The sequence below is a fragment of the Procambarus clarkii genome, chromosome 24, assembly GCF_040958095.1.
Source record: "Procambarus clarkii isolate CNS0578487 chromosome 24, FALCON_Pclarkii_2.0, whole genome shotgun sequence".
NCBI classification, from domain to species: Eukaryota; Metazoa; Arthropoda; class Malacostraca; order Decapoda; family Cambaridae; genus Procambarus; species Procambarus clarkii.
Genome location: NC_091173.1, coordinates 7,187,681 through 7,212,360, shown reverse-complemented (window position 1 = coordinate 7,212,360; position 24,680 = coordinate 7,187,681). Strand labels below are relative to the sequence as shown.

General features: G+C 42.3%; 1 protein-coding gene across 2 annotated transcripts in view; it reads left to right on the top strand.

Annotated features, from left to right (window-relative positions):
- Nucleotides 1–24,680, top strand: part of LOC138368168 (prohormone-1-like) — an 85,458-nt gene that overhangs the window by 8,782 nt on the left and 51,996 nt on the right. For both annotated transcript variants that reach the window (XM_069330529.1, XM_069330528.1), the window contains exon 2: nt 21,460–21,591. In XM_069330529.1, coding sequence (XP_069186630.1) covers nt 21,460–21,591 — 132 coding nt within the window. The remainder of the gene's footprint in view (nt 1–21,459; nt 21,592–24,680) is intronic.

Sequence of the window (24,680 nt, the reverse complement as noted above, 5' to 3'; positions counted from 1 at the left end):
TCTTGTTCTATTAGTCCCATATGTGAATGTCTCCTCACGATATCTATCATAATATTTAATGCTACAACTTTCAGGTCTTTGAGAATTTGTTAGGTCGGTGAGATTTTCATTAGATATTTGTTTAAGTATTCTCTTTGTCACTGCTAATGAAACACCCATATCAATTTCTACCACTGGTTTTCTGCAGGCTGACTTAGCAAGCATGTCAACAGTGTCATGCCTTGAGATGCCAACATGTGATGGTATCCATAGGAATTTAATCTCAAATCTGTTTTCTTTGGCAGCTAAAACATTCATTCGAATATCACTGACTATTTTCTGGGTGTCACTACTATGTGCGTTCAATGCCAGGAGTACACTCTGCGAGTCACAGTATATAAGTCCACTGCCTTTGTCTTTTAAAAATTCAGTGGCAAGGTATATGCCTGCAAGTTCGGTTTGAGTTGTACTTGCCCAGTCATTGACGCGCTTCATTGCTGTATGTACGAGAGAAGATTGTTCAAATATGTTACATGCACATCCGGTACATCGTCCACCTTCTTCTACAGAGCCGTCGGTATAGCACTGATAAACATCGTTACCCATACTCTGAGTACTTTCAGTGATGCTTTTCAGTGTTAACTGTTTTAATAATGTAGTGTGCACACTATCTTTCTTGGGCGCATTTACAAAATCAACTGATAGATCCCAGTTATCCCATGGAGTAATTGGCTGATTAATCATTAGTTGAGTTGGGTACATATTTAATATTTTGATGGAGTTGGCTACCTTGTAGAACCAATATACATAATCAGATTTCGTTCTTCTTCTATAGACCTCAGGTGAGTGCAGTATATTAGAAAGTTTAGCTTGAAACTTCATGTGATTGATTGATTGATAAAGATTAAGCCACCCAAAAGGTGGCACGGGCATGAATAGCCCGTAAGTGGTGGCCCTTTTGAGCCATTACCAGTATCAAGAGCTGATACTGGAGATCTGTGGAGGTGCGACTGCACCCTGCGTGACGGCAGATGTCTCCCGTAAAAAAACTTCATGTGTTGTCTAGATCTACTCAATGCCTTCACGCCGAAAACTGTGCTAATAGACAAAATTCTCTCACTTATGGTAGGTAATTTTAACTCTGCTCTCATATTAACTATTCTCGTGGACTTTGGAGCCCCAAGGATGAGACGCATAGCTTCACTTTGCAAGGTTTCAAGAGATTTCAGCTCTTTGTCAGTATACAGTGTGAGATGTAGAGCATTGTAGTCAATCACAGAGCGTATAAATGATACATAAAACATTCTAGCAAGTCTCACGTTAAGTCCATGATTGACACCAACATTGACGGTTGAAAGGCGGGACCAAAGAGCCAGAGCTCAACCCCCGCAAGCACAACTAGGTAAGTACGGGCGCGCGTGCGCACACACCGCCACTCGTGCACGCTACAGACACGCATGTCCACCATGCTGGAAATATCAGACTTATATAGACTTTGCAGGTACTTCCTGCAAGAACTGTCGCTCATCGATAGTTTAGTTAATTAAAACTTTGGAAAGCTTTGGCCAAAAGCATTAATCGCTTTAACTGCCGAGTGACGTAGCTTGCCTCCCCCTCCAGATACACAGTAAATATATATATATATATATATATATATATATATATATATATATATATATATATATATATATATATATATATATATATATATATATATATATATATATATATATATATATATATATATATATATATATATATATATATATATATATATGTCGTACCTAGTAGCCAGAACTCACTTCTCAGCCTACTAATCAAGGCCAAATTTGCCTAGTAAGCCAAGTTTTCATGAATTAATTGTTTTTCGACTACCTAACCTACCTAACCTAACCTAACCTAACTTTTTCGGCTACCTAACCTAACCTAACCTATAAAGATAGGTTAGGTTAGGTTAGGTAGGGTTGGTTAGGTTCGATCATATATCTACGTTAATTTTAACTCCAATAAAAAAAATTGACCTCATACATAATGAAATGGGTAGCTTTATCATTTCATAAGAAAAAAATTAGAGAAAATATATTAATTCAGGAAAACTTGGCTTATTAGGCAAATTTGGTCTTGCATATTAGGCTCAGAAGTGCGTTCTGGCTACTAGGTACGACATATATATATATATATATATATATATATATATATATATATATATATATATATTACCTCAGGAAAATAAGGAAGGAAAATGCTGACTATATAACAGTCATGCAAGGAATGGATAAACTTAGTGCAGATAACATTTATACTGAGCTAACTACTGTACTGGAGGAGAGATGGTGACCCGTCGCTGGTTACCTACGGCTCCTGGAAGAGGTGTTCCCCCGCCTAGTCAACTCCCACGCCTGGGGGTAAGGACGGGTATGAATACTGTACAGTTGGAGAAGCCCTTGGAGAGGATGTGAAGCTTCTAGCAAGAACAACTGACCTGGTGAAGGGCCACTGTGGGTGCCTGAAGCACCAGCAGCAGTACTGTGTGGTCCACTCAGTGATGTTCACCACATTTTCACATATCCGTACATTAAAACATTGATTGTAATCATGATATATATGTGCTTCAACCTACAGTTTAGACCTATTGTCTTATGTATGACCTTCTGTCCTGCGTGACAGTGAATACTAGCATTATCCTCACTTTAATAAGACTATCAAAATCCTCAGATTAGGCAAAATTGTAATTAATTTTGTCAATAAAGATGTTAATAAAATAAAATACTGGGGACAGCGCGGTGTTATAATGCAGAACGTAATCAACACGGACGGGACACGCTTAAACACTCTTAGAATGGATATAATATCTAACTTGACGCTGGCATAGGTTGAGCGCAGGACAGTCTAATCTGACACGTGGAGACCATGTGTCCTCACCCCTACACCTTGGAGACTGTGGAGGAGACAATGTGTCCTCACCCCTACACCTTGGAGACGGTGAGGGAGACAATGTGTTCTCACCCCTACACCTTGGAGACGGTGAGGGAGACAATGTGAAGAAGAAGGGTCGCCGGAAGGACAGGGAGGAGGACAAGACCACAACAAATAAAATATAGAAATAGACATACCAGATCTAACACTACTTACCCAAAGATCTTTGTATTAATTTTGACTACAAATTTAAAAAGATTCGAACGCAATTTACTGGGCTCTTAATAAAAAGCAAATATAAATAAATTGAAATATAAAAGAGCTGGAACACGAGGCGGCGCCGAATGCCAATATACTGAAATTTCGCGAATTTTTTAATAAAGTTGAAAATCTTGAAGTGTTTTGAACCAATCGTCTGGGGAAGGAAATAATACAGAGAAAATGAGGATGAAATAAGCAAGTAAAATCTGAATAAGGGAAATACCTTTCCTTAATATCTGGGAACTAGAGTTTTAATTAAGAGGGAATGGTATGAGGTCTTAGTTGTAGGAGTGGGGGTTATGTCACCGTGGCACTGGCACCAGTGCCACACCAGCAGCAGTGCCACACCAGCACTGGCAGCAGTGCCACACCAGCACTGGCAGCAGTGCCACACCAGCACTGGCACCAGTGCCACACCAGCACTGGCAGCAGTGCCACACCAGCAGCAGTGCCACACCAGCACTGGCAGCAGTGCCACGCCAGTACTGGCAGCAGTGCCACACTAGCACTGGCAGCAGTGCCACACCAGCACTGGCAGCAGTGCCACACCAGCACTGGCAGCAGTGCCACACCAGCACTGGCAGCAGTGCCACACCAGCACTGGCAGCAGTGCCACACTAGCACTAGCAGCAGTGCCACACCAGCACTGGCAGCAGTGCCACGCCAACACTGGCAGCAGTGCCACACCAGCACTGGCAGCAGTGCCACACCAGCACTAGCAGCAGTGCCACACCAGCACTGGCAGCAGTGCCACGCCAGTACTGGCATCAGTGCCACACCAGCACTGGCATCAGTGCCACACCAGCACTGGCAGCAGTGCCACGCCAGTACTGGCAGCAGTGCCACATTAGCACTGGCAGCAGTGCCACACTAGCACTGGCAGCAGTGCCACACCAGCAATAGCAGCAGTGCCACACCAGCACTAGCAGCAGTGCCACACCAGCACTGGCAGCAGTGCCACACCAGCACTGGCAGCAGTGCCACGCCAGCACTGGCAGCAGTGCCACACCAGCACTGGCAGCAGTGCCACACCAGCACTGGCAGCAGTGCCACACCAGCACTGGCAGCAGTGCCACACCAGCACTGGCAGCAGTGCCACACCAGCACTGGCAGCAGTGCCACACCAGCACTGGCAGCAGTGCCACACTAGCACTGGCAGCAGTGCCACGCCAGTACTGGCAGCAGTGCCACACCAGCACTGGCAGCAGTGCCACACCAGCACTGGCAACAGTGCCACACGTTGTGCCACAACACAAGAAGGGAAGAAGAGCCACACGACAGGCCTGGCACTTATTATAACTAAAATATAACATATAAAACACTTTAAATGCCATATATATGTAAACATTTACATGCTAAAAATAATAATATTTCTAATACATATGAAATAACACTCATTTATATTGAAATTATTCTGGTTATTTGAGAGATACGTTAATTATGTTTTAAAAATACTAATATTTGTATACCATTCGTATATTTTGTGAATGTCGTGAAGTTGTGTATAAAATACTCACCAATTGACAGCTTCAGGCAAAACTTCGTGGGCCAAAATGATGTTGTCAATTTGTAACTAAATTAGTATATTAATTACTTTGTAAACAGTTCTTTTAATGACAAGTTTGAGCATCATAATATTTATATTTGGTGTTTAAATGATGATTTACACCTGTCTGACGAGCACCAAGATCACTTACACCTGCCTGACGAGCACCAAGATCACTTACACCTGCCCGACGAGCACCAAGATCACTTACACCTGCCTGACGAGCACCAAGGTCATTTACACCTGCCTGACGAGCACCAAGGTCATTTACACCTGCCTGACGAGCACCAAGATCATTTACACCTGTCTGACGAGCACAAAGATCACTTTCACCTGCCTGACGAGCAGAAAGATCATTTACACCTGTCAGAGAATGTTATTGTCTTGCCTTTACACTAAGATCGTGAGTGGGGGCTGACACTACCCAAGCGGGCGTGTGAAGACATGAACGCCATTCGTCTCCTTCAAGGCGTTTAGCTCTGTGTTGGAAGAGCCCTTGATCTTAATCCGGTCCGCTTGTATCCACCCGGTGTATTGTAAACTCCACCTTCTGGTTGGTGTCGCTAGAGGTCACATTTTATATTAACCGACGCCTTTCAGGAATCTTTTTTTTCCAACATCTTGCGAAACGCAGGAGAAAAAGCTCCCGCAGAATAACTTACCATCTTAAGTAAGTGAACTCTTAAGTGAACACCCTCGTTGATACACGCTGCCACTAGCTGGCTATCTTGGTTATCTTGTATCTTATATCATTGTAGGATGTAAAGGCCCGTCAAGTATAAGCTGGAGCCCCATAAACTCTGTCAATCATGCAGGCGATGAGTCACAATAACGTGGCTGAAGTATGTTGACCAGACCACACACTAGAAATTGAAGGGACGACGACGTTTCGGTCCGTCCAGGACCATTCTCAAGTCTCACAATCGACTTGAGAATGGTCCTGGACGGACCGAAACGTCGTCGTCCCTTCAATTTCTAGTGTGTGGTCTGGTCTGTCAATCATCATAATACATGTCATCCACTGGCACGTTGGTGAATATACATATGCACACGAATGTGTACTTCATGACAAGGGGAACAATTGAGAGTGAACATGGCTATACATACAGAGACAAGCATCAACAAAGTGACTATAAATGGAGATTTAAATTGTTGATAACGTGTTATATCAACCCTGGGAACGTTGTGGAAATACCTGTTATCCTCTGATTGGTGAGCGATAACCTATTGGCCGGTGAGCGGTGAGCCAGTGATTGGTGAATGGTGATCCTGTGATTGGTGATCCTGTGATTGGTGTGTGGTGATCCTGTGATTGGTAAGTGGTGATCCTGTGGTTGATGAGCAGTGATCCTGTGATTGGTGAGCGGTGATCCTGTGATTGGTGAGTGGTGATCCTGTGATTGGTGATCCTGTGATTGGTGATCCTGTGATTGGTGAGTGGTGATCTTGTGATTGGTGAGCGGTGATCCTTTGATTGGTGAACAGTGATCCTGTGATTGGTGAGTGATGATCCTGTGATTGGTCATCCTGTGATTGGCTAAGCTTTAGGGTCACGGACTCACCTGTAACCCCCTCATTCATATTTATAAAATATACAGTAAATATTTCACTTGTAAATATTCTACTCGTTTACATGTAAATATTTGTGCTGGAAACTGTATTGAGTTGTTGATCAGATAACTGTGTTTGATGTGTGTGTTGATACTGAAGGTTTAGACGCCCGCGCGCGCGCTCACACACACACACACACACACACACACACACACACACACACACACACACACACACACACACACACACACACACACACACACACACACACACACATTCAGGGGCCTCGTAGCCTGGTGGATAGCGCGCAGGACTCGTAATTCTGTGGCGCGGGTTCGATTCCCGCACGAGGCAGAAACAAATGGGCAAAGTTTCTTTCACCCTGAATGCCCCTGTTACCTAGCAGTAAATAGGTACCTGGGAGTTAGTCAGCTGTCACGGGCTGCTTCCTGGTGTGTGTGTGTGTGTGTGTGTGTGTGTGTGGTGTGGAAAAAAAAGTAGTTAATAAACAGTTGATTGACAGTTGAGAGGCGGGCCGAAAGAGCAAAGCTCAACCCCCGCAAACACAACTAGGTTAATATACACTGGAGAAGAGAGCATGGATGGAAGTTTGGAAATGAGAAGTCAAAAAGATATTAAAAAATCGTTCTGCTCAATAGTGGGAAAACTGAATGAACTAAATGAAGCGAACTCCAGTCATATAATTTCAAAAATACATATGAAAATGGAATAAGGTAGGCGTTATCCCATTAGATAACCAGCGGCTTGAAAGGCGGAGGCTACGAGCTGAAGCTCGAGCCTGCAGGCTCAGTCTGAAACAACGTAGACTTGACTTAGGTAACATTTAACAATTCATTTTCTTACCATGTTTGTAAACAAAGTGGAAACTTAACAGTCAGAAAGGTCCTGGCGGCAGAGCGGACACAGACGGCCGCGTCATAGTCCAGAGGTGGACTATTTGTCTCTGCCTCTGCCAGGAATCGAACCCGGGTCATTTGCACTATGGAAGCAATACGTCACAATACCGGTGCTGGAAATCAGACCCCCCCCCCCCCAGCCCACACTCCTGAAAATAACGGAAGCTGCCACGTTTCTGCTCCGTCCGCGGCCATTTTGGTGTTGGAAATAAGGTTGTTGATTTATGGAATAAATTATCGGGTAAAATAATTGACTTGGGATCGTTGGATTGTTTGAGCGTAGTTTAGTCAGGTATGTGAGTGAGTTTAGGCGAGTCACACAGTAATTGCCTCGTATGGACCAATAGGAACAGCTTCTCACGGGGCAATACAACGTCTACACTTTCCCATGTTCTTATGTTCTTAGATGTGATACAAACGCAATATTCTCCCGGGATTGGACGTGGTTGGAATAGGTACAATTTATAATGCTAAAAGTGGCTATAAAGGCGGACGAGCGATTTGCTCTGGGTTCGAGTCCTGGCCAGGGAGGATTGGCTGGGCACCATTCCATAGCTATTTGTTTCCTTTACCATTTTCTGGGCTACCATTTCGGTAGTGCATATCTTTACACTTGAACCCAAGATGTGTGTGTGTCTGGTTGAAGTAAGGAAGTAAGAAACAATAAAGGTGACCACTACCGTGATGGCGGCCAGACAGTGGCCACGGCGACAAATCCCCTCGTGGCAGGAACACAATCCGGAAGACGGGTGCAATTTTGCCCTGATGGTCCCTGGTGGCCCCCTGGTGGCTCCTTGGTGGCCCCTTGGTGGCCCTCGGTGGCCGTTGATGGTCCCTGGGGGTCCTGGTAGCCCCCTGGTGGCCCCTGGGGGTCCCTGGTGGCCCCTTGGTGGCCCTTGGTGGCCGTTGGTGGTCCCTGGTGGCCCCTTGGTGGCCGTTGGTGGTCCCTGGTGGCCCCTTGGTGGCCGTTGGTGGTCCCTGGTGGCCCCTTGGTGGCCCTTGGTGGCCGTTGGTGGTCCCTGGTGACCCCTTGGTGGCCCTTGGTGGCCGTTGGTGGTCCCTGGTGGCCCCTTGGTGGCCCTTGGTGGCCGTTGGTGGTCCCTGGTGGCCCCTTGGTGGCCCTTAGTGGCCGTTGGTGGTCCCTGGTGGCCCCTTGGTGGCCCTTGGTGGCCGTTGGTGGTCCCTGGTGGCCCCTTGGTGGCCCTTGGTGGCCGTTGGTGGTCCCTGGTGGCCCCTTGGTGGCCGTTGGTGGTCCCTGGTGGCCCCTTGGTGGCCCTTGGTGGCCGTTGGTGGTCCCTGGTGGCCCCTTGGTGGCCCTTGGTGGCCGTTGGTGGTCCCTGGTGGCCCCTTGGTGGCCCTTGGTGGCCGTTGGTGGTCCCTGGTGGCCCCTTGGTGGCCCTTAGTGGCCGTTGGTGGTCCCTGGTGGCCCCTTGGTGGCCCTTGGTGGCCGTTGGTGGTCCCTGGTGGCCCCTTGGTGGCCCTTGGTGGCCGTTGGTGGTCCCTGGTGGTCCTGGTAGCCCCGTGGTGGCCCCTGGTGGTCCTGGTAGCCCCGTGGTGGCCCCTGGGGGTCCTGGTAGCCCCGTGGTGGCCCCTGGGGGTCCCTGGGGGTCCCTGGTGGGGAGCCGATTAAACTGTTTTTACCATCCTTTACATGCCGGTGTTATGGCCCCGTTATCTGTAGTACCTGGCATCACCCGTCACTGTGTGTGTGTGTGTGTGTGTGTGTGTGTGTGTGTGTGTGTGTGTGTGTGTGTGTGTGTGTGTGTGTGTGTGTGTGTGTGTGTCTGTGTGTGTGTGTGTCTGTGTGTGTGTGTGTGTGTGTGTCTGTGTGTGTGTGTGTGTGTGTGTGTGTGTGTCTGTGTGTGTGTGTGTGTGTGTGTGTGTGTGTGTGTGTGTGTGTGTGTGTGTGTGTGTGTGTGTGTGTGTGTGTGTGTGTGGTGTGTGTGTGTGTGTGTGTGTGTGTGTGTGTGTGTGTGTGTGTGTGTGTGTGTGTGTGTGTGTGTGTGTGTGTGTGTGTGTGGGTGTGTGGTGTGTGTGTGTGTGTGTGTGTGTGTGTGTGTGTGTGTGTGTGTGTGTGTGTGTGTGTGTGTGTGTGTGTGTGTGTGTGTGTGTCTGTGTGTGTGTGTCTGTGTGTGTGTGTGTGTGTGTGTGTGTGTGTCTGTGTGTGTGTGTGTGTGTGTGTGTGTGTGTGTGTGTGTGTGTGTGTGTGTGTGTGTGTGTGTGTGTGTGTATTTACCTAGTTGTGATTGCGTAGGTTGAGCTCTGGCTCTTGGGTCCCGCCTCTCAACTGCCAATCAACAGGTGTACAGGTTCCTGAGCCTATTGGGCTCTATCATATCTACACTTGAAACTGTGTATGGAGTCAGCCTCCACCACATCACTGCCTAATGCATTCCACCTGTTAACTACTCTGACACTGAAAAAATCTTTCTAACGTCCCTGTGGCTCATTTGAGCACTCATTTTCCACCTGTGTCCCCTAGTGCGTGTGCCCCTTGTGTTAAATAGTCTGTCTTTATTTACCCTATTAATTCCTCTGAGAATCTTCTATGTGTGTGTGTGTGTGCGTGTACCCGGTATATATATATATATATATATATATATATATATATATATATATATATATATATATATATATATATATATATGTCGTACCTAGTAGCCAGAACTCACTTCTCAGCCTACTATTCAAGGCCTGATTTGCCTAATAAGCCAAGTTTTCCTGAATTAATATATTTACTATAATTTTTTTCTTATGAAATGATAAAGCTACCCTTTTCACTATGTATGAGGTCAATTTTTTTTTATTGGAGTTAAAATTAACGTAGATATATGACCGAACCTAACCAACCCTACCTAACCTAACCTAACCTATATATATAGGTAAGGTTAGGTTAGGTAGCCAAAAAAGGCTAGGTTAGGTTAGGTTAGGTAGGTTAGGTAGACGAAAAAACATTAATTCATGAAAACTTGGCTTATTAGGCAAATCGGGCCTTGCATAGTAGGCTGAGAAGTGAGTTCTGGCTACTAGGTACGACATATATATATATATATATATATATATATATATATATATATATATATGTCGTACCTAGTAGCCAGAACTCACTTCTCAGCCTACTATTCAAGGCCCGATTTGCCTAATAAGCCAAGTTTTCCTGAATTAATATATTTACTATAATTTTTTTCTTATGAAATGATAAAGCAACCCTTTTCTCTATGTATGAGGTCAATTTTTTTTTATTGGAGTTAAAATTAACGTAGATATATGACCGAACCTAACCAACCCTACCTAACCTAACCTAACCTATATTTATAGGTAAGGTTAGGTTAGGTAGCCAAAAAAAGCTAGGTTAGGTTAGGTTAGGTAGGTTAGGTAGACGAAAAAACATTAATTCATGAAAACTTGGCTTATTAGGCAAATCGGGCCTTGAATAGTAGGCTGAGAAGTGCGTTCTGGCTATTAGGTACGACATATATATATATATATATATATATATATATATATATATATATATATATATATATATATATATATATATTATATAGGGAAGGGAGTACCACCTCTAGCTGGAAGAAGGGGGACCCATAGCCTCGGAGGAAACCACACATAACGCATTGGAGGGAATGTAGGTCCCCTCCAATACAGTTTCTGTGTGCTTTTCTCCTACCATCCCCTTCCTTTCATATATATATATATATATATATATATATATATATATATATATATATATATATATATATATATATATATATATATATATATATGTCGTACCTAGTAGCCAGAACGCACTTCTCAGCCTACTATGCAAGGCCCGATTTGCCTAATAAGCCAAGTTTTCATGAATTAATTGTTTTTCGACTACCTAACCTACCTAACCTAACCTAACCTAACTTTTTCGGCTACCTAACCAAACCTAACCTATAAAGATAGGTTAGGTTAGGTTAGGTAGGGTTGGTTAGGTTCGGTCATATATCTACGTTAATTTTAACTCCAATAAAAAAAAATTGACCTCACACATAATGAAATGGTTAGCTTTATCATTTCATAAAAAAAAAATTGGAAAAAATATATTAATTCAGGAAAACTTGGCTTATTAGGCAAATCGGGCCTTGAATAGTAGGCCAAAAAGTGAGTTCTGGCTACTAGGTACGACATATATATATATATATATATATATATATATATATATATATATATATATATATATATATATATATATATATATATATATATATATATATATATATATATATATATATATGTCGTACCTAGTAGCCAGAACGCACTTCTCAGCCTACTATGCAAGGCCCGATTTGCCTAATAAGCCAAGTTTTCCTGAATTAACATATTTTCTCTAATTTTTTTCTTATGAAATGATAAAGCTACCCATTTCATTATGTATGAGGTCAATTGTTTTTTATTGGAGTTAAAATTAACGTAGATATATGACCGAACCTAACCAACCCTACCTAACCTAACCTAACCTATCTTTACAGGTTAGGTTAGGTTAGGTAGCCGAAAAAGTTAGGTTAGGTTAGGTTAGGTAGGTTAGGTAGTCGAAAAACAATTAATTCATGAAAACTTGGCTTATTAGGCAAATTGGGCCTTGCATAGTAGGCTGAGAAGTGCGTTCTGGCTACTAGGTACGACATATATATATATATATATATATATATATATATATATATATATATATATATATATATATATATATATATATATATATATATATATATATATATATATATATATATATATATGTCGTACCTAGTAGCCAGAACTCACTTCTGAGCCTACTATGCAAGGCCTGATTTGCCTAATAAGCCTAGTTTTCATGAATTAATGTTTTTTCGACAACCTAACCTACCTAACCTAACCTAACCTAACGTTTTCGGCTACCTAACCTAACCTAACCTATAAAGATAGGTTAGGTTAGGTTAGGTAGGGTTGGTTAGGTTCGGTCATATATCTACGTTAATTTTAACTCTAATAAAAATAAATTGACCTCATACATAATGAAATGGGTAGCTTTATCATTTCATAAGAAAAAAATTAGAGAAAATATATTAATTCAGTAAAACTTGGCTTATTAGGCAAATCGGGCCTCGCATAGTAGGCTCAGAAGTGAGTTCTGGCTACTAGGTACGACATATATATATATATATATATATATATATATATATATATATATATATATATATATATATATATATATATATATATATATATATATATATATGTCGTACCTAGTAGCCAGAACGCACTTCTCAGCCTACTATGCAAGGCCCGATTTGCCTAATAAGCCAAGTTTTCACGAATTAATTGTTTTTCGACTACCTAACCTACCTAACCTAACCTAACCTAACGTTTTCGGCTACCTAACCTAACCTAACCTATAAAGATAGGTTAGGTTAGGTTAGGTAGGGTTGGTTAGGTTCGGTCATATATCTACGTTAATTTTAACTCCAATAAAAAAAATTGACCTCATACATAATAAAATGGGCAGCTTTATCATTTAATAAGAAAAAAATTAGAGAAAATATAATTATTCAGTAAAACTTGGCTTATTAGGCAAATCGGGCCTTGCATAGTAGGCTGAGAAGTGCGTTCTGGCTACTAGGTACGACATATATATATATATGTCGTACCTAGTAGCCAGAACTCACTTCTCAGCCTATTTTGCAAGGCCCGATTTGCCTAATAAGCCAAGTTTTCCTGAATTAATATATTTTCTCTAATTTTTTTCTTATGAAATGATAAAGCTACCCATTTCATTATGTATGAGGTCAATTTTTTTTATTGGAGTTAAAATTAACGTAGATATATGACCGAACCTAACCAACCCTACCTAACCTAACCTAACCTATCTTTATAGGTTAGGTTAGGTTAGGTAACCGAAAAAGTTAGGTTAGGTTAGGTTAGGTAGGTTAAGTAGTCGAAAAACAATTAATTCATGAAAACTTGGCTTATTATTCAAATCGGGCCTTGCATATTAGGCCGAGAAGTACGTTCTGGCTACTAGGTACGACATATATATATATATATATATATATATATATATATATATATATATATATATATATATATATATATATATATGTCGTACCTAGTAGCCAGAACGCACTTCTCAGCCTACTATGCAAGGCCCGTTTTGCCTAATAAGCCAAGTTTTCCTGAATTAATATATTTTCTCAAATTTTTTTCTTATGAAATGATAAAGCTACCAATTTCATTATGTATGAGGTCAATTTTTTTTATTGGAGTTAAAATTAACGTAGATATATGACCAAACCTAACCAACCCTACCTAACCTAACCTAACCTATCTTTATAGGTTAGGTTCGGTTAGGTAACCGAAAAAGTTAGGTTAGGTTAGGTTAGGTAGGTTAGGTAGTCGAAAAACAATTAATTCATGAAAACTTGGCTTATTAGGCAAATCGGGCCTTGCATAGTAGGCTGAGAAGTGAGTTCTGGCTACTAGGTACAACATATATATATATATATATATATATATATATATATATATATATATATATATATATATATATATATATATATATATATATATATATATATATGTCGTACCTAGTAGCCAGAACGCACTTCTCAGCCTACTATGTAAGGCCCGATTTGCCTAATAAGCCAATTTTTCACGAATTAATATATTTTCTCTAATTTTTTTCTTATGAAATAATAAAGCTACCCATTTCATTATGTATGAGGTCAATTTTTTTTGTTGGAGTTAAAATTAACGTTTTTGACCGAACCTAACCAACCCTACCTAACCTAACCTATCTTTATAGGTTAGGTTAGGTTTGGTAGCCGAAAAAGTTATGTTAGGTTAGGTAGGTTAGGTAGTCGAAAAACAATTAATTCACGAAAACTTGGCTTATTAGGCAAATTGGGCCTTGCATAGTAGGCTGAGAAGTGCGTTCTGGCTACTAGGTACGACATATACAATATATATATATATATATATATGTCGTACCTAGTAGCCAGAACGCACTTCTCAGCCTACTATGCAAGGCCTGGTTTGCCTAATAAGCCAAGTTTTCCTCAATTAATATATTTTCTCTAATTTTTGTCTTATGAAATGATAAAGCTACCCATTTCATTATGTATGAGGTCAATTTTTTTTTATTTGAGTTAAAATTAACTTAGATATATGACCGAACCTAACCAACCCTACCTAACCTGACCTAACCTATCTTTATAGGTTAGGTTAGGTTAGGTAGCCGAAAAAGTTAGGTTAGGTTAGGTTAGATAGGTTAGGTAGTCGAAAAACAATTAATTCATGAAAACTTGGCTTATTAGGCAAATCGGGCCTTGCATAGTAGGCTGAGAAGTGCGTTCTGGCTACTAGGTACGACATATATATATATATATATATATATATATATATATATATATATATATATATATATATATATATATATATATATATATATATATATATATATACATGTTTCGACACCAGAACTCAGGTTGGTGGTCTACCCACAGACCAGAGCTTAGGTTATACGTCCAACACAACCACACCCACAACCATGCCCCTGACCCCAACCCACCCACAACCATGCCCCTGACCCCAACCCACCCACACCTTCAGCCACCAAAAACATCACTCCCCCCCCCCCTCTCCAAGTCCACCCACGCCCACACAGCCTCCCACACCCAGTGGGAGAAGAGTGGGCGTGACGGTATATCCCCCACATAATTAGGCGGGCGGTGTGGGGGAGTGTGTGTGTGTGTGTGGAGGGGAGCGTGTCTCCCGGTGAAGCTCCAGTCTAAGCCTTCAGAAATGTGAGCAATAGAAATGAATCTCCTGGCTCGGGGGGAAATTAATTTCCTCTTGTGGAAAAATAAGTGTATCGATCTCTGTGGATTTTTGTTGTGGTATGTTGTTTCTTTTGTGGGTCTTGGTTGTGGGTCTTGGTTGTGGGTCTTGGTCTTGGTTGTGGGTCTTGGTCTTGGTTGTGGGTCTTGGTTGTGGGTCTTGGTCTTGGTTGTGGGTCTTGGTCTTGGTTGTGGGTCTTGGTCTTGGTTGTGGGTCTTGGTTGTGGGTCTTGATCTTGGTTGTGGGTCTTGGTTGTGGGTCTTGGTTGTGGGTCTTGGTCTTGGTTGTGGGTCTTGGTTGTGGGTCTTGGTTGTGGGTCTTGGTTGTGGGTCTTGGTCTTGGTTGTGGGTCTTGGTTGTGGGTCTTGGTCTTGGTTGTGGGTCTTGGTCTTGGTTGTGGGTCTTGGTTGTGGGTCTTGATCTTGGTTGTGGGTCTTGGTTGTGGGTCTTGGTTGTGGGTCTTGGTCTTGGTTGTGGGTCTTGGTTGTGGGTCTTGGTTGTGGGTCTTGGTTGTGGGTCTTGGTCTTGGTTGTGGGTCTTGGTTGTGGGTCTTGGTCTTGGTTGTGGGTCTTGGTCTTGGTTGTGGGTCTTGGTTGTGGGTCTTGATCTTGGTTGTGGGTCTTGGTTGTGGGTCTTGGTTGTGGGTCTTGGTCTTGGTTGTGGGTCTTGGTTGTGGGTCTTGGTTGTGGGTCTTGGTTGTGGGTCTTGGTCTTGGTTGTGGGTCTTGGTTGTGGGTCTTGGTCTTGGTTGTGGGTCTTGGTCTTGGTTGTGGGTCTTGGTCTTGGTTGTGGGTCTTGGTCTTGGTTGTGGGTCTTGGTCTTGGTTGTGGGTCTTGGTCTTGGTTGTGGGTCTTGGTCTTGGTTGTGGGTCTTGGTCTTGGTTGTGGGTCTTGGTCTTGGTTGTGGGTCTTGGTCTTGGTTGTGGGTCTTGGTTGTGGGTCTTGATCTTGGTTGTGGGTCTTGGTCTTGGTTGTGGGTCTTGGTCTTGGTTGTGGGTCTTGGTCTTGGTTGTGGGTCTTGGTTGTGGGTCTTGGTCTTGGTTGTGGGTCTTGGTCTTGGTTGTGGGTCTTGGTCTTGGTTGTGGGTCTTGGTCTTGGTTGTGGGTCTTGGTCTTGGTTGTGGGTCTTGGTTGTGGGTCTTGGTCTTGGTTGTGGGTCTTGGTCTTGGTTGTGGGTCTTGGTCTTGGTTGTGGGTCTTGATCTTGGTTGTGGGTCTTGGTCTTGGTTGTGGGTCTTGGTCTTGGTTGTGGGTCTTGGTCTTGGTTGTGGGTCTTGGTTGTGGGTCTTGGTTGTGGGTCTTGGTTGTGGGTCTTGATCTTGGTTGTGGGTCTTGGTCTTGGTTGTGGGTCTTGGTCTTGGTTGTGGGTCTTGGTTGTGGGTCTTGGTTGTGGGTCTTGGTTGTGGGTCTTGATCTTGGTTGTGGGTCTTGGTTGTGGGTCTTGGTCTTGGTTGTGGGTCTTGATCTTGGTTGTGGGTCTTGGTCTTGGTTGTGGGTCTTGGTCTTGGTTGTGGGTCTTGGTCTTGGTTGTGGGTCTTGGTCTTGGTTGTGGGTCTTGGTCTTGGTTGTGGGTCTTGGTCTCCACCACTCCCCTGGTGATGACAGTACTGGCGCCAGGCCAACACACGCCTGGCGCCATTATCTCCACCACCACCACCACCTTTGTGGGTGGTGGTGGTGGAGATAACCCTGACGGGGGGAGGGGGGGGGGTCGTCACAGCGGTCCAGTACCCCGAATAACGACTTTTTATCGATCTCGACAAATTTATACCCAACGACACGCTGCTAAAGTTTAGACGAAGTGGTTCCTGGCTTGCACCATTAACAGAGAGAGCGTCAGTCAGACAGGAAAGAGACTGACAGGGAGACAGACAGAGCAAGGGGGGGGGGGACACAGAGTTGAAGGAATATGCAATACCGCTCGAGCAGCACCATATTTATGCAAGGTTTAAAGAGGGATAAGAACCCTTGCAGACGCAGCAGGCGAACAATACACATCTTGCAAATGCAGGTTGTTGAAGCCGTTTATACCCAGAGTTTCTTATCTTGGCCTCACTGGTAGCAAGAGCAAGAGCAGCTCCTTGAGGAGCAGCGAGCAATATGGAGGGAGGCGGGCGGCCTCGGCCGGATATCACGGCCCCTCACACAAGAGAGGGCTCAGGCCGCCCTCATCCCCCCAATATCCACCACCAACTTGTGAATTGGAACCTTTTCACTAGGAGGCATCAGGGCGGCCTGATGGAGGCATGGGAGGTTGAGGTAGGAGGGAGGGAGGGAGGGAAGGAAGGTAGAGAAGAAGTGTGGAAAGGGGAGATGTGGTAAAGAGATCACTATAGCATTATCCTCCCCCCTCCCGTGCTTCTCCCATTCCATCTCTCTGTAACCATGATATATATGTGCTTCAGCCTACAGTTTAGACCTATTGTCTTATGTATGACCCTCTGTCCTGCGTGACAGTGAATACCAGCATTATCCTCACGTTAATACGACTTTATTAAAATCCTCAGATTAGGCAAAATTTTAATTAATTTTGTCACTTAAGATGTTAATAATAATAATCTGTTTTCTAGACGTTGAGTTATCTCTGAACGTCTGAATTCGATCGTCGAATAATTCTTTATTGTCTTATAAATATTGAATAATTCTAAAGTACGACACTTGGACACGTATAATGTTTGAGGCATTATAGGCGTCGTGACGGTACGACCACTTGCCACTTGCTTATACGACCACTTGCTTATATCGTCAGTTGACCACAGCTAAGATAGTGACTCGGAGCGCTTGAACCCCGGCTCGTTTCCCGCGCAGGGCGAGATGTTGCTACTACCTTACACCTGATTCCTCTCTTCACTTAACATCAAATATGTACTGGAGAGATAGGGAACTGTTGTGGGCGGCATATTGAGGATAGCCAGTTGGCCGAGAGAGACCTCAATAATCCTCACACACACACACTTCCTCACCCCCGACAATGATAACAAAAAAAGCCACACAACAATTAAGCAATTTAGAATAATGGTAATTAAAAGAATTAGATCTTTTGAGGAGAGTTTCATCATAAGTTCACATAAGTCTGCCCCTGAGAGCGGCAACTTGGAGCAGAGCGGAAGTCGGGCCATTTGTACCAGGCTCCTGTAAGTGGAAAAAAACTTAACCACCGGCGACATTTAAATACTTAAAGAACTAAAAAATTCATATTTTTGTTAGTTGTTTAGGATAATTTTAGGCTGGTTGACAACATGCAAGTTTACATTTACACGTGAACATTTACTCTCATTAAATCTGTAAACACTGCATGGTATAGTATTACAATTACTGTGATCGGTTGTAAGCAATAAATAAATAACATTCGGTCATATATTGTAATTGAGAAGGAAATATATAAATGCTTTGCTTGTTTCTATTTAGGGCAATTCCAAGTTGATAATAATTTAGTATTCAGGAGCAGTTACAATTAATTAGTTATCAGAAATATAAGTAAAGTAGCAAGAAAGATGTTCCGTGTGTTGCCCCGGTCGACCGCTCCCAGGGGAACTCTCTCCGTTTTCTTTCATTCTGGACGCTTGTACTGCTCTATATTTTCCTTCTGACCCCAAGTGGACGTAGTTTTGTTGTCCTCGAACATGACCAGACTTTTTCTGTTAGAACACACACACGGGGCTTCGGGGCTGAGTGGACAGCGCTACGGAGTCGTAGTCTTAATGGCCTGGGTTTGATTTCTGGCGGTGGCGGAAACAAAAGGGCAGTTTCTTTAACCCTGATGGACCTGTTCACCTAGCAGTAATAAGGTACCTGGGAGGTAAACAGCTGCTACGGGCTGTTTCCTGGGGGATATATGTGCGTGTGTGTTTGTTTAGAGATAAATATATGCAGTAATATAATAGAGGAAAAATAGATTGGTTAGAAATATATATATATATATATATATATATATATATATATATATATATATATATATATATATATATATATATATATATATATATATGTCGTACCTAATAGCCAGAACGCACTTCTCAGCCTACTATTCAAGGCCCGATTTGCCTAATAAGCCAAGTTTTCATGAATTAATGTTTTTTCGTCTACCTAACCTACCTAACCTAACCTAACCTAGCTTTTTTTGGCTACCTAACCTAACCTTACCTATAAATATAGGTTAGGTTAGGTTAGGTAGGGTTGGTTAGGTTCGGTCATATATCTATGTTAATTTTAACTCCAATAAAAAAAAATTGACCTCATACATAGAGAAAAGGGTTGCTTTATCATTTCATAAGAAAAAAATTATAGTAAATATATTAATTCAGGAAAACTTGGCTTATTAGGCAAATCGGGCCTTGAATAGTAGGCTGAGAAGTGAGTTCTGGCTACTAGGTACGACATATATATATATATATATATATATATATATATATATATATATATATATATATATATACAGAGAGAGAGAGAGAGAGAGAGAGAGAGAGAGAGAGAGAGAGAGAGAGAGAGAGCATATATAATGGAAATAATAGTACCTATCTGGTACTCAACTGAGACTGGCACCAGGGGTTATATCTGGTAGTAATCCTCACGTTTCACTTGGATCATCAGGGATTCGAACTCGGACCTGAAAAATACCAGACCCTCAATCGAGCCACCAGGCGAGGATGCTCACAACAAGACTCTAATTGGTACTTAAATGGCACTCACCTGAGACTAGATCATCCCTAGAGCACCAGACTATGGTGTCTGGCATCTTGCATCTTCGGGTGACAGCCAACATATCATTGTGACAATAAAGATATTCACTTGGCAACCAGCATATTATTTGAAACCGATATATTCTACTGATAGCTAATCTTACTCATTATGGTTAATGATTTTGTCTGATAGTTGATATATTTATCAAATTTCACAAGCCTCTGACACCTGACACATCATCCTGAAACCTGATGTATAATCCTGACAGTTGTTATATTCTCTTGACAGTATAGTAATTCTGACTATATTCTGACAGTATATATATTTTCTGACAGTTGATTTATTCATCTGACAGTTGATCTATTCATCTGACAGTTGATCTATTCATCTGACAGTTGATTTATTCATCTGACAGTTGATTTATTTATCTGACAGTTGATTTATTCATCTGACAGTTGATCTATTCATCTGACAGTTGATCTATTCATCTGACAGTTGATTTATTTATCTGACAGTTGATTTATTTATCTGACAGTTGATTTATTTATCTGACAGTTGATTTATTCATCTGACAGTTGATCTATTCATCTGACAGTTGATCTATTCATCTGACAGTTGATCTATTCATCTGACAGTTGATTTATTCTTCTGACAGTTGATCTATTCATCTGACAGTTGATCTATTCATCTGACAGTTGATTTATTTATCTGACAGTTGATTTATTTATCTGACAGTTGATTTATTCTTCTGACAGTTGATTTATTCATCTGACAGTTGATTTATTTATCTGACAGTTGATTTATTTATCTGACAGTTGATTTATTCATCTGACAGTTGATCTATTTATCTGACAGTTGATTTATTCATCTGACAGTTGATTTATTCATCTGACAGTTGATTTATTTATCTGACAGTTGATTTATTTATCTGACAGTTGATCTATTCATCTGACAGTTGATCTATTCATCTGACAGTTGATTTATTCATCTGACAGTTGATTTATTTATCTGACAGTTGATTTATTTATCTGACAGTTGATTTATTCATCTGACAGTTGATCTATTTATCTGACAGTTGATTTATTCATCTGACAGTTGATTTATTCATCTGACAGTTGATTTATTTATCTGACAGTTGATTTATTTATCTGACAGTTGATCTATTCATCTGACAGTTGATCTATTCATCTGACAGTTGATTTATTTATCTGACAGTTGATTTATTTATCTGACAGTTGATTTATTCTTCTGACAGTTGATTTATTCATCTGACAGTTGATTTATTTATCTGACAGTTGATTTATTCATCTGACAGTTGATCTATTTATCTGACAGTTGATTTATTCATCTGACAGTTGATCTATTCATCTGACAGTTGATCTATTCATCTGACAGTTGATTTATTTATCTGACAGTTGATTTATTTATCTGACAGTTGATCTATTCATCTGACAGTTGATTTATTCATCTGACAGTTGATCTATTCATCTGACAGTTGATTTATTTATCTGACAGTTGATTTATTTATCTGACAGTTGATCTATTCATCTGACAGTTGATCTATTCATCTGACAGTTGATTTATTCATCTGACAGTTGATTTATTTATCTGACAGTTGATTTATTCATCTGACAGTTGATCTATTCATCTGACAGTTGACTATCATTCAAGGAGGACAGACATTCTTCTGATGGGCGGCAGATTGTCTTGTCAATTAAGATGTCATCGTGACAGTTGACACCCCGCTGACATCTCCCCTCTCTCTCCCTCCCCAGATGCAGACCCGGAGGTGTGTGAGCGTGCTGGCACTGGTCCTCGTGGCACTGGTGGCTGTCACTCAAGTGTCAGCCAAGGCTCTTCCTGACCAGAGCCCCCAGCCCTACCCCGAGCCACAGCGCATGCTGGATGTAAGTATGTCTGTGTCTTAGTGTGTGTGTGTGTGTGTGTGTGTGTGTGTGTGTGTGTGTGTGTGTGTGTGTGTGTGTGTGTGTGTGTGTGTGTGTGTGTGTGTGTGTGTGTGTGTGTGTGTGTGTGTGTGTACTCACCTAGTTGTGTTTGCGGGGGTTGAGCTCTGGCTCTTTGGTCCCGCCTCTCAACCGTCAATCAACAGGTGTACAGATTCCTGAGCCTATTGAGCTCTGTCATATCTACACTTAAAACTGTGTATGGAGTCAGCCTCCACCACATCACCCCCTAATGCATTCCATTTGTCAACCACTCTGACACTAAAAAAGTTCTTTCTAATATCTCTAATAATATGTGTGTGTGTGTGTACTCACCTAGTTGTACTCACCTAGTTGTGTTTGCGGGGGTTGAGCTCTGGCTCTTTGGTCCCGCCTCTCAACCGTCAATCAACAGGTTTACAGATTCATGAGCCTATTGGGCTCTGTCATATCTACACTTGAAACTGTGTATGGAGTCAGCCTCCACCACATCACTTCCTAATGCATTCCATTTGTCAACCACTCTGACACTAAAAAAGTTCTTTCTAATATCTCTGTGGCTCATTTGGGCACTCAGTTTCCACCTGTGTCCCCTTGTGCGTGTTCCCCTTGTGTTAAATAGACTGTCTTTATCTACCCTATCAATCCCCTTCAGAATCTTGAATGTGGTGATCATGTCCCCCCTAACTCTTCTGTCTTCCAGCGAAGTGAGGTTTAATTCCCGTAGTCTCTCCTCGTAGCTCATACCTCTCAGCTCGGGTACTAGTCTGGTGGCAAACCTTTGAACCTTTTCCAGTTTAGTCTTATCCTTGACTAGATATGGACTCCATGCTGGGGCTGCATACTCCAGGATTGGCCTGACATATGTGGTATACAAAGTTCTGAATGATTCTTTACACAAGTTTCTGAATGCCGTTCGTATGTTGGCCAGCCTGGCATATGCCGCTGATGTTATCCGCTTGATATGTGCTGCAGGAGACAGGTCTGGCGTGATATCAACCCCCAAGTCTTTTTCCTTCTCTGACTCCTGAAGAATTTCCTCTCCCAGATGATACCTTGTATCTGGCCTCCTGCTCCCTACACCTATCTTCATTACATTACATTTGGTTGGGTTAAACTCTAACAACCATTTGTTCGACCATTCCTTCAGCTTGTCTAGGTCTTCTTGAAGCCTCAAACAGTCCTCTTCTGTTTTAATCCTTCTCATAATTTTAGCATCGTCCGCAAACATTGAGAGAAATGAATCGATACCCTCCGGGAGATCATTTACATATATCAGAAACAAGATAGGACCGAGTACAGAGCCCTGTGGGACTCCACTGGTGACTTCACGCCAATCGGAACACACACACACACACATGTGTGTGTGTGTGTGTGTGTGTGTGTGTGTGTGTGTGTGTGTGTGTGTGTGTGTGTGTGTGTGTGTGTGTGTGTGTGTGTGTTTTGTGTTGGTGTGTAGGGCAGAGGTGTTAAGTGTGTTAGTGTGTGTATATATTTGAACTTGGTTTTATATGGCTGGTGTTTAAAGGCATTTTTATTCAATAAAGACTCGCATGTGCTGTATCTAAGAGCATTTTGATCTGTTCATAAGTGATTCTCTTATTACTTTTATTACTTTAAGTAACGCGATCATCCACTTGAGCGGGTTGCTATAGCGACAGCATCGCTAATTGCACGCTCTTCGCTCAATCCCCGAGGGCCGCATGCCTTCACAGCGTCCTGTCCCAGCTCCTCTTCCTTATATCCCTCAAGTGCGATATAGTCTACTGGCTTAAAGCTTTATCTTCATAATTACCTCATCTTATCATTAGTAATGAGTGAAATGAGTGAAGTTGGTCTCAGAGTGAATTTAGTTTCCTCACTGCATCAGTGAATTCGAGCTTGATGAAATAATATAATTAGTGAATAAAATAGGTGGTTGAGTGAGTGAAAGTTTCACCGTGAGTGTATTCGGGCTGCGGGAGGCTTTGAGTGAATTTACCAAAGTTTCAACAAAAATATATTTCGAACGAATAAAATTAATTAAGTTGATCTGATTATAAATTTTTGAAATTGATGTGAGAGGTTTCTGGCGAATGAAATAGGGCCAGATAATACACTGGGCTTGGAGTAAATAGGGCCAGATAATACACTGGGCTTGGAGTAAATAGGGCCAGATAATACACTGGGCTTGGAGTAAATAGGGCCAGATAATACACTGGGCTTGGAGTAAATAGGGCCAGATAATACACTGGGCCTGGAGTAAATAGGGCCAGATAATACACTGGGCCTGGAGTAAATAGGGCCAGATAATGCACTGGGCTTGGAGTAAATAGGGCCAGATAATACACTGGGCTTGGAGTAAATAGGGCCAGATAATACACTGGGCTTGGAGTAAATAGGGCCAGATAATACACTGGGCTTGGAGTAAATAGGGCCAGATAATACACTGGGCTTGGAGTAAATAGGGCCAGATAATACACTGGGCTTGGAGTAAATAGGGCCAGATAATACACTGGGCTTGGAGTAAATAAAACACGAGACAGAACACATTAAATTACATATTTGTGAATGGACTGTTTCATGGCCAAAATCACAAAGTTTGTCGAAGTTAGTTGACATTGTTCTCAGCGCTGAGGAAGTTGGATGGGGAAGGGAAGGGGGGTGTAGGTGAAGAGTGGGTGGCTGAGGAGACCAGCACGTTGGTGGTGTAACCGATCACCCGGTCATCCGCCTCCATCCCCGTCACCCGCCTCCATTCCTGTCACTCCCCCTCCATCTCCATCACTCCCCAAGCGTACCTCAACGTTGCATTAACTCGTCAATATGATGTGAGTTACGTCCTGTGTTTGCCAGGGTCGTCGTTCTTGGATGAAGTGATTTTGAAGAAAGTGCAGCTACCGCCGGCAGGTCACGCCGAAACTATAAAACATTAACCGCACTATGGCCGCTGGCCGCCCGATTATTAGATTTTGAGGTCCGCCGTGTCCAAATGATTGAGTTAAACCGGATGTACCACCGGATTACTGATGTCCAGCCGGATCATGCTCGGATTCTCTCACGAACACTTCCTG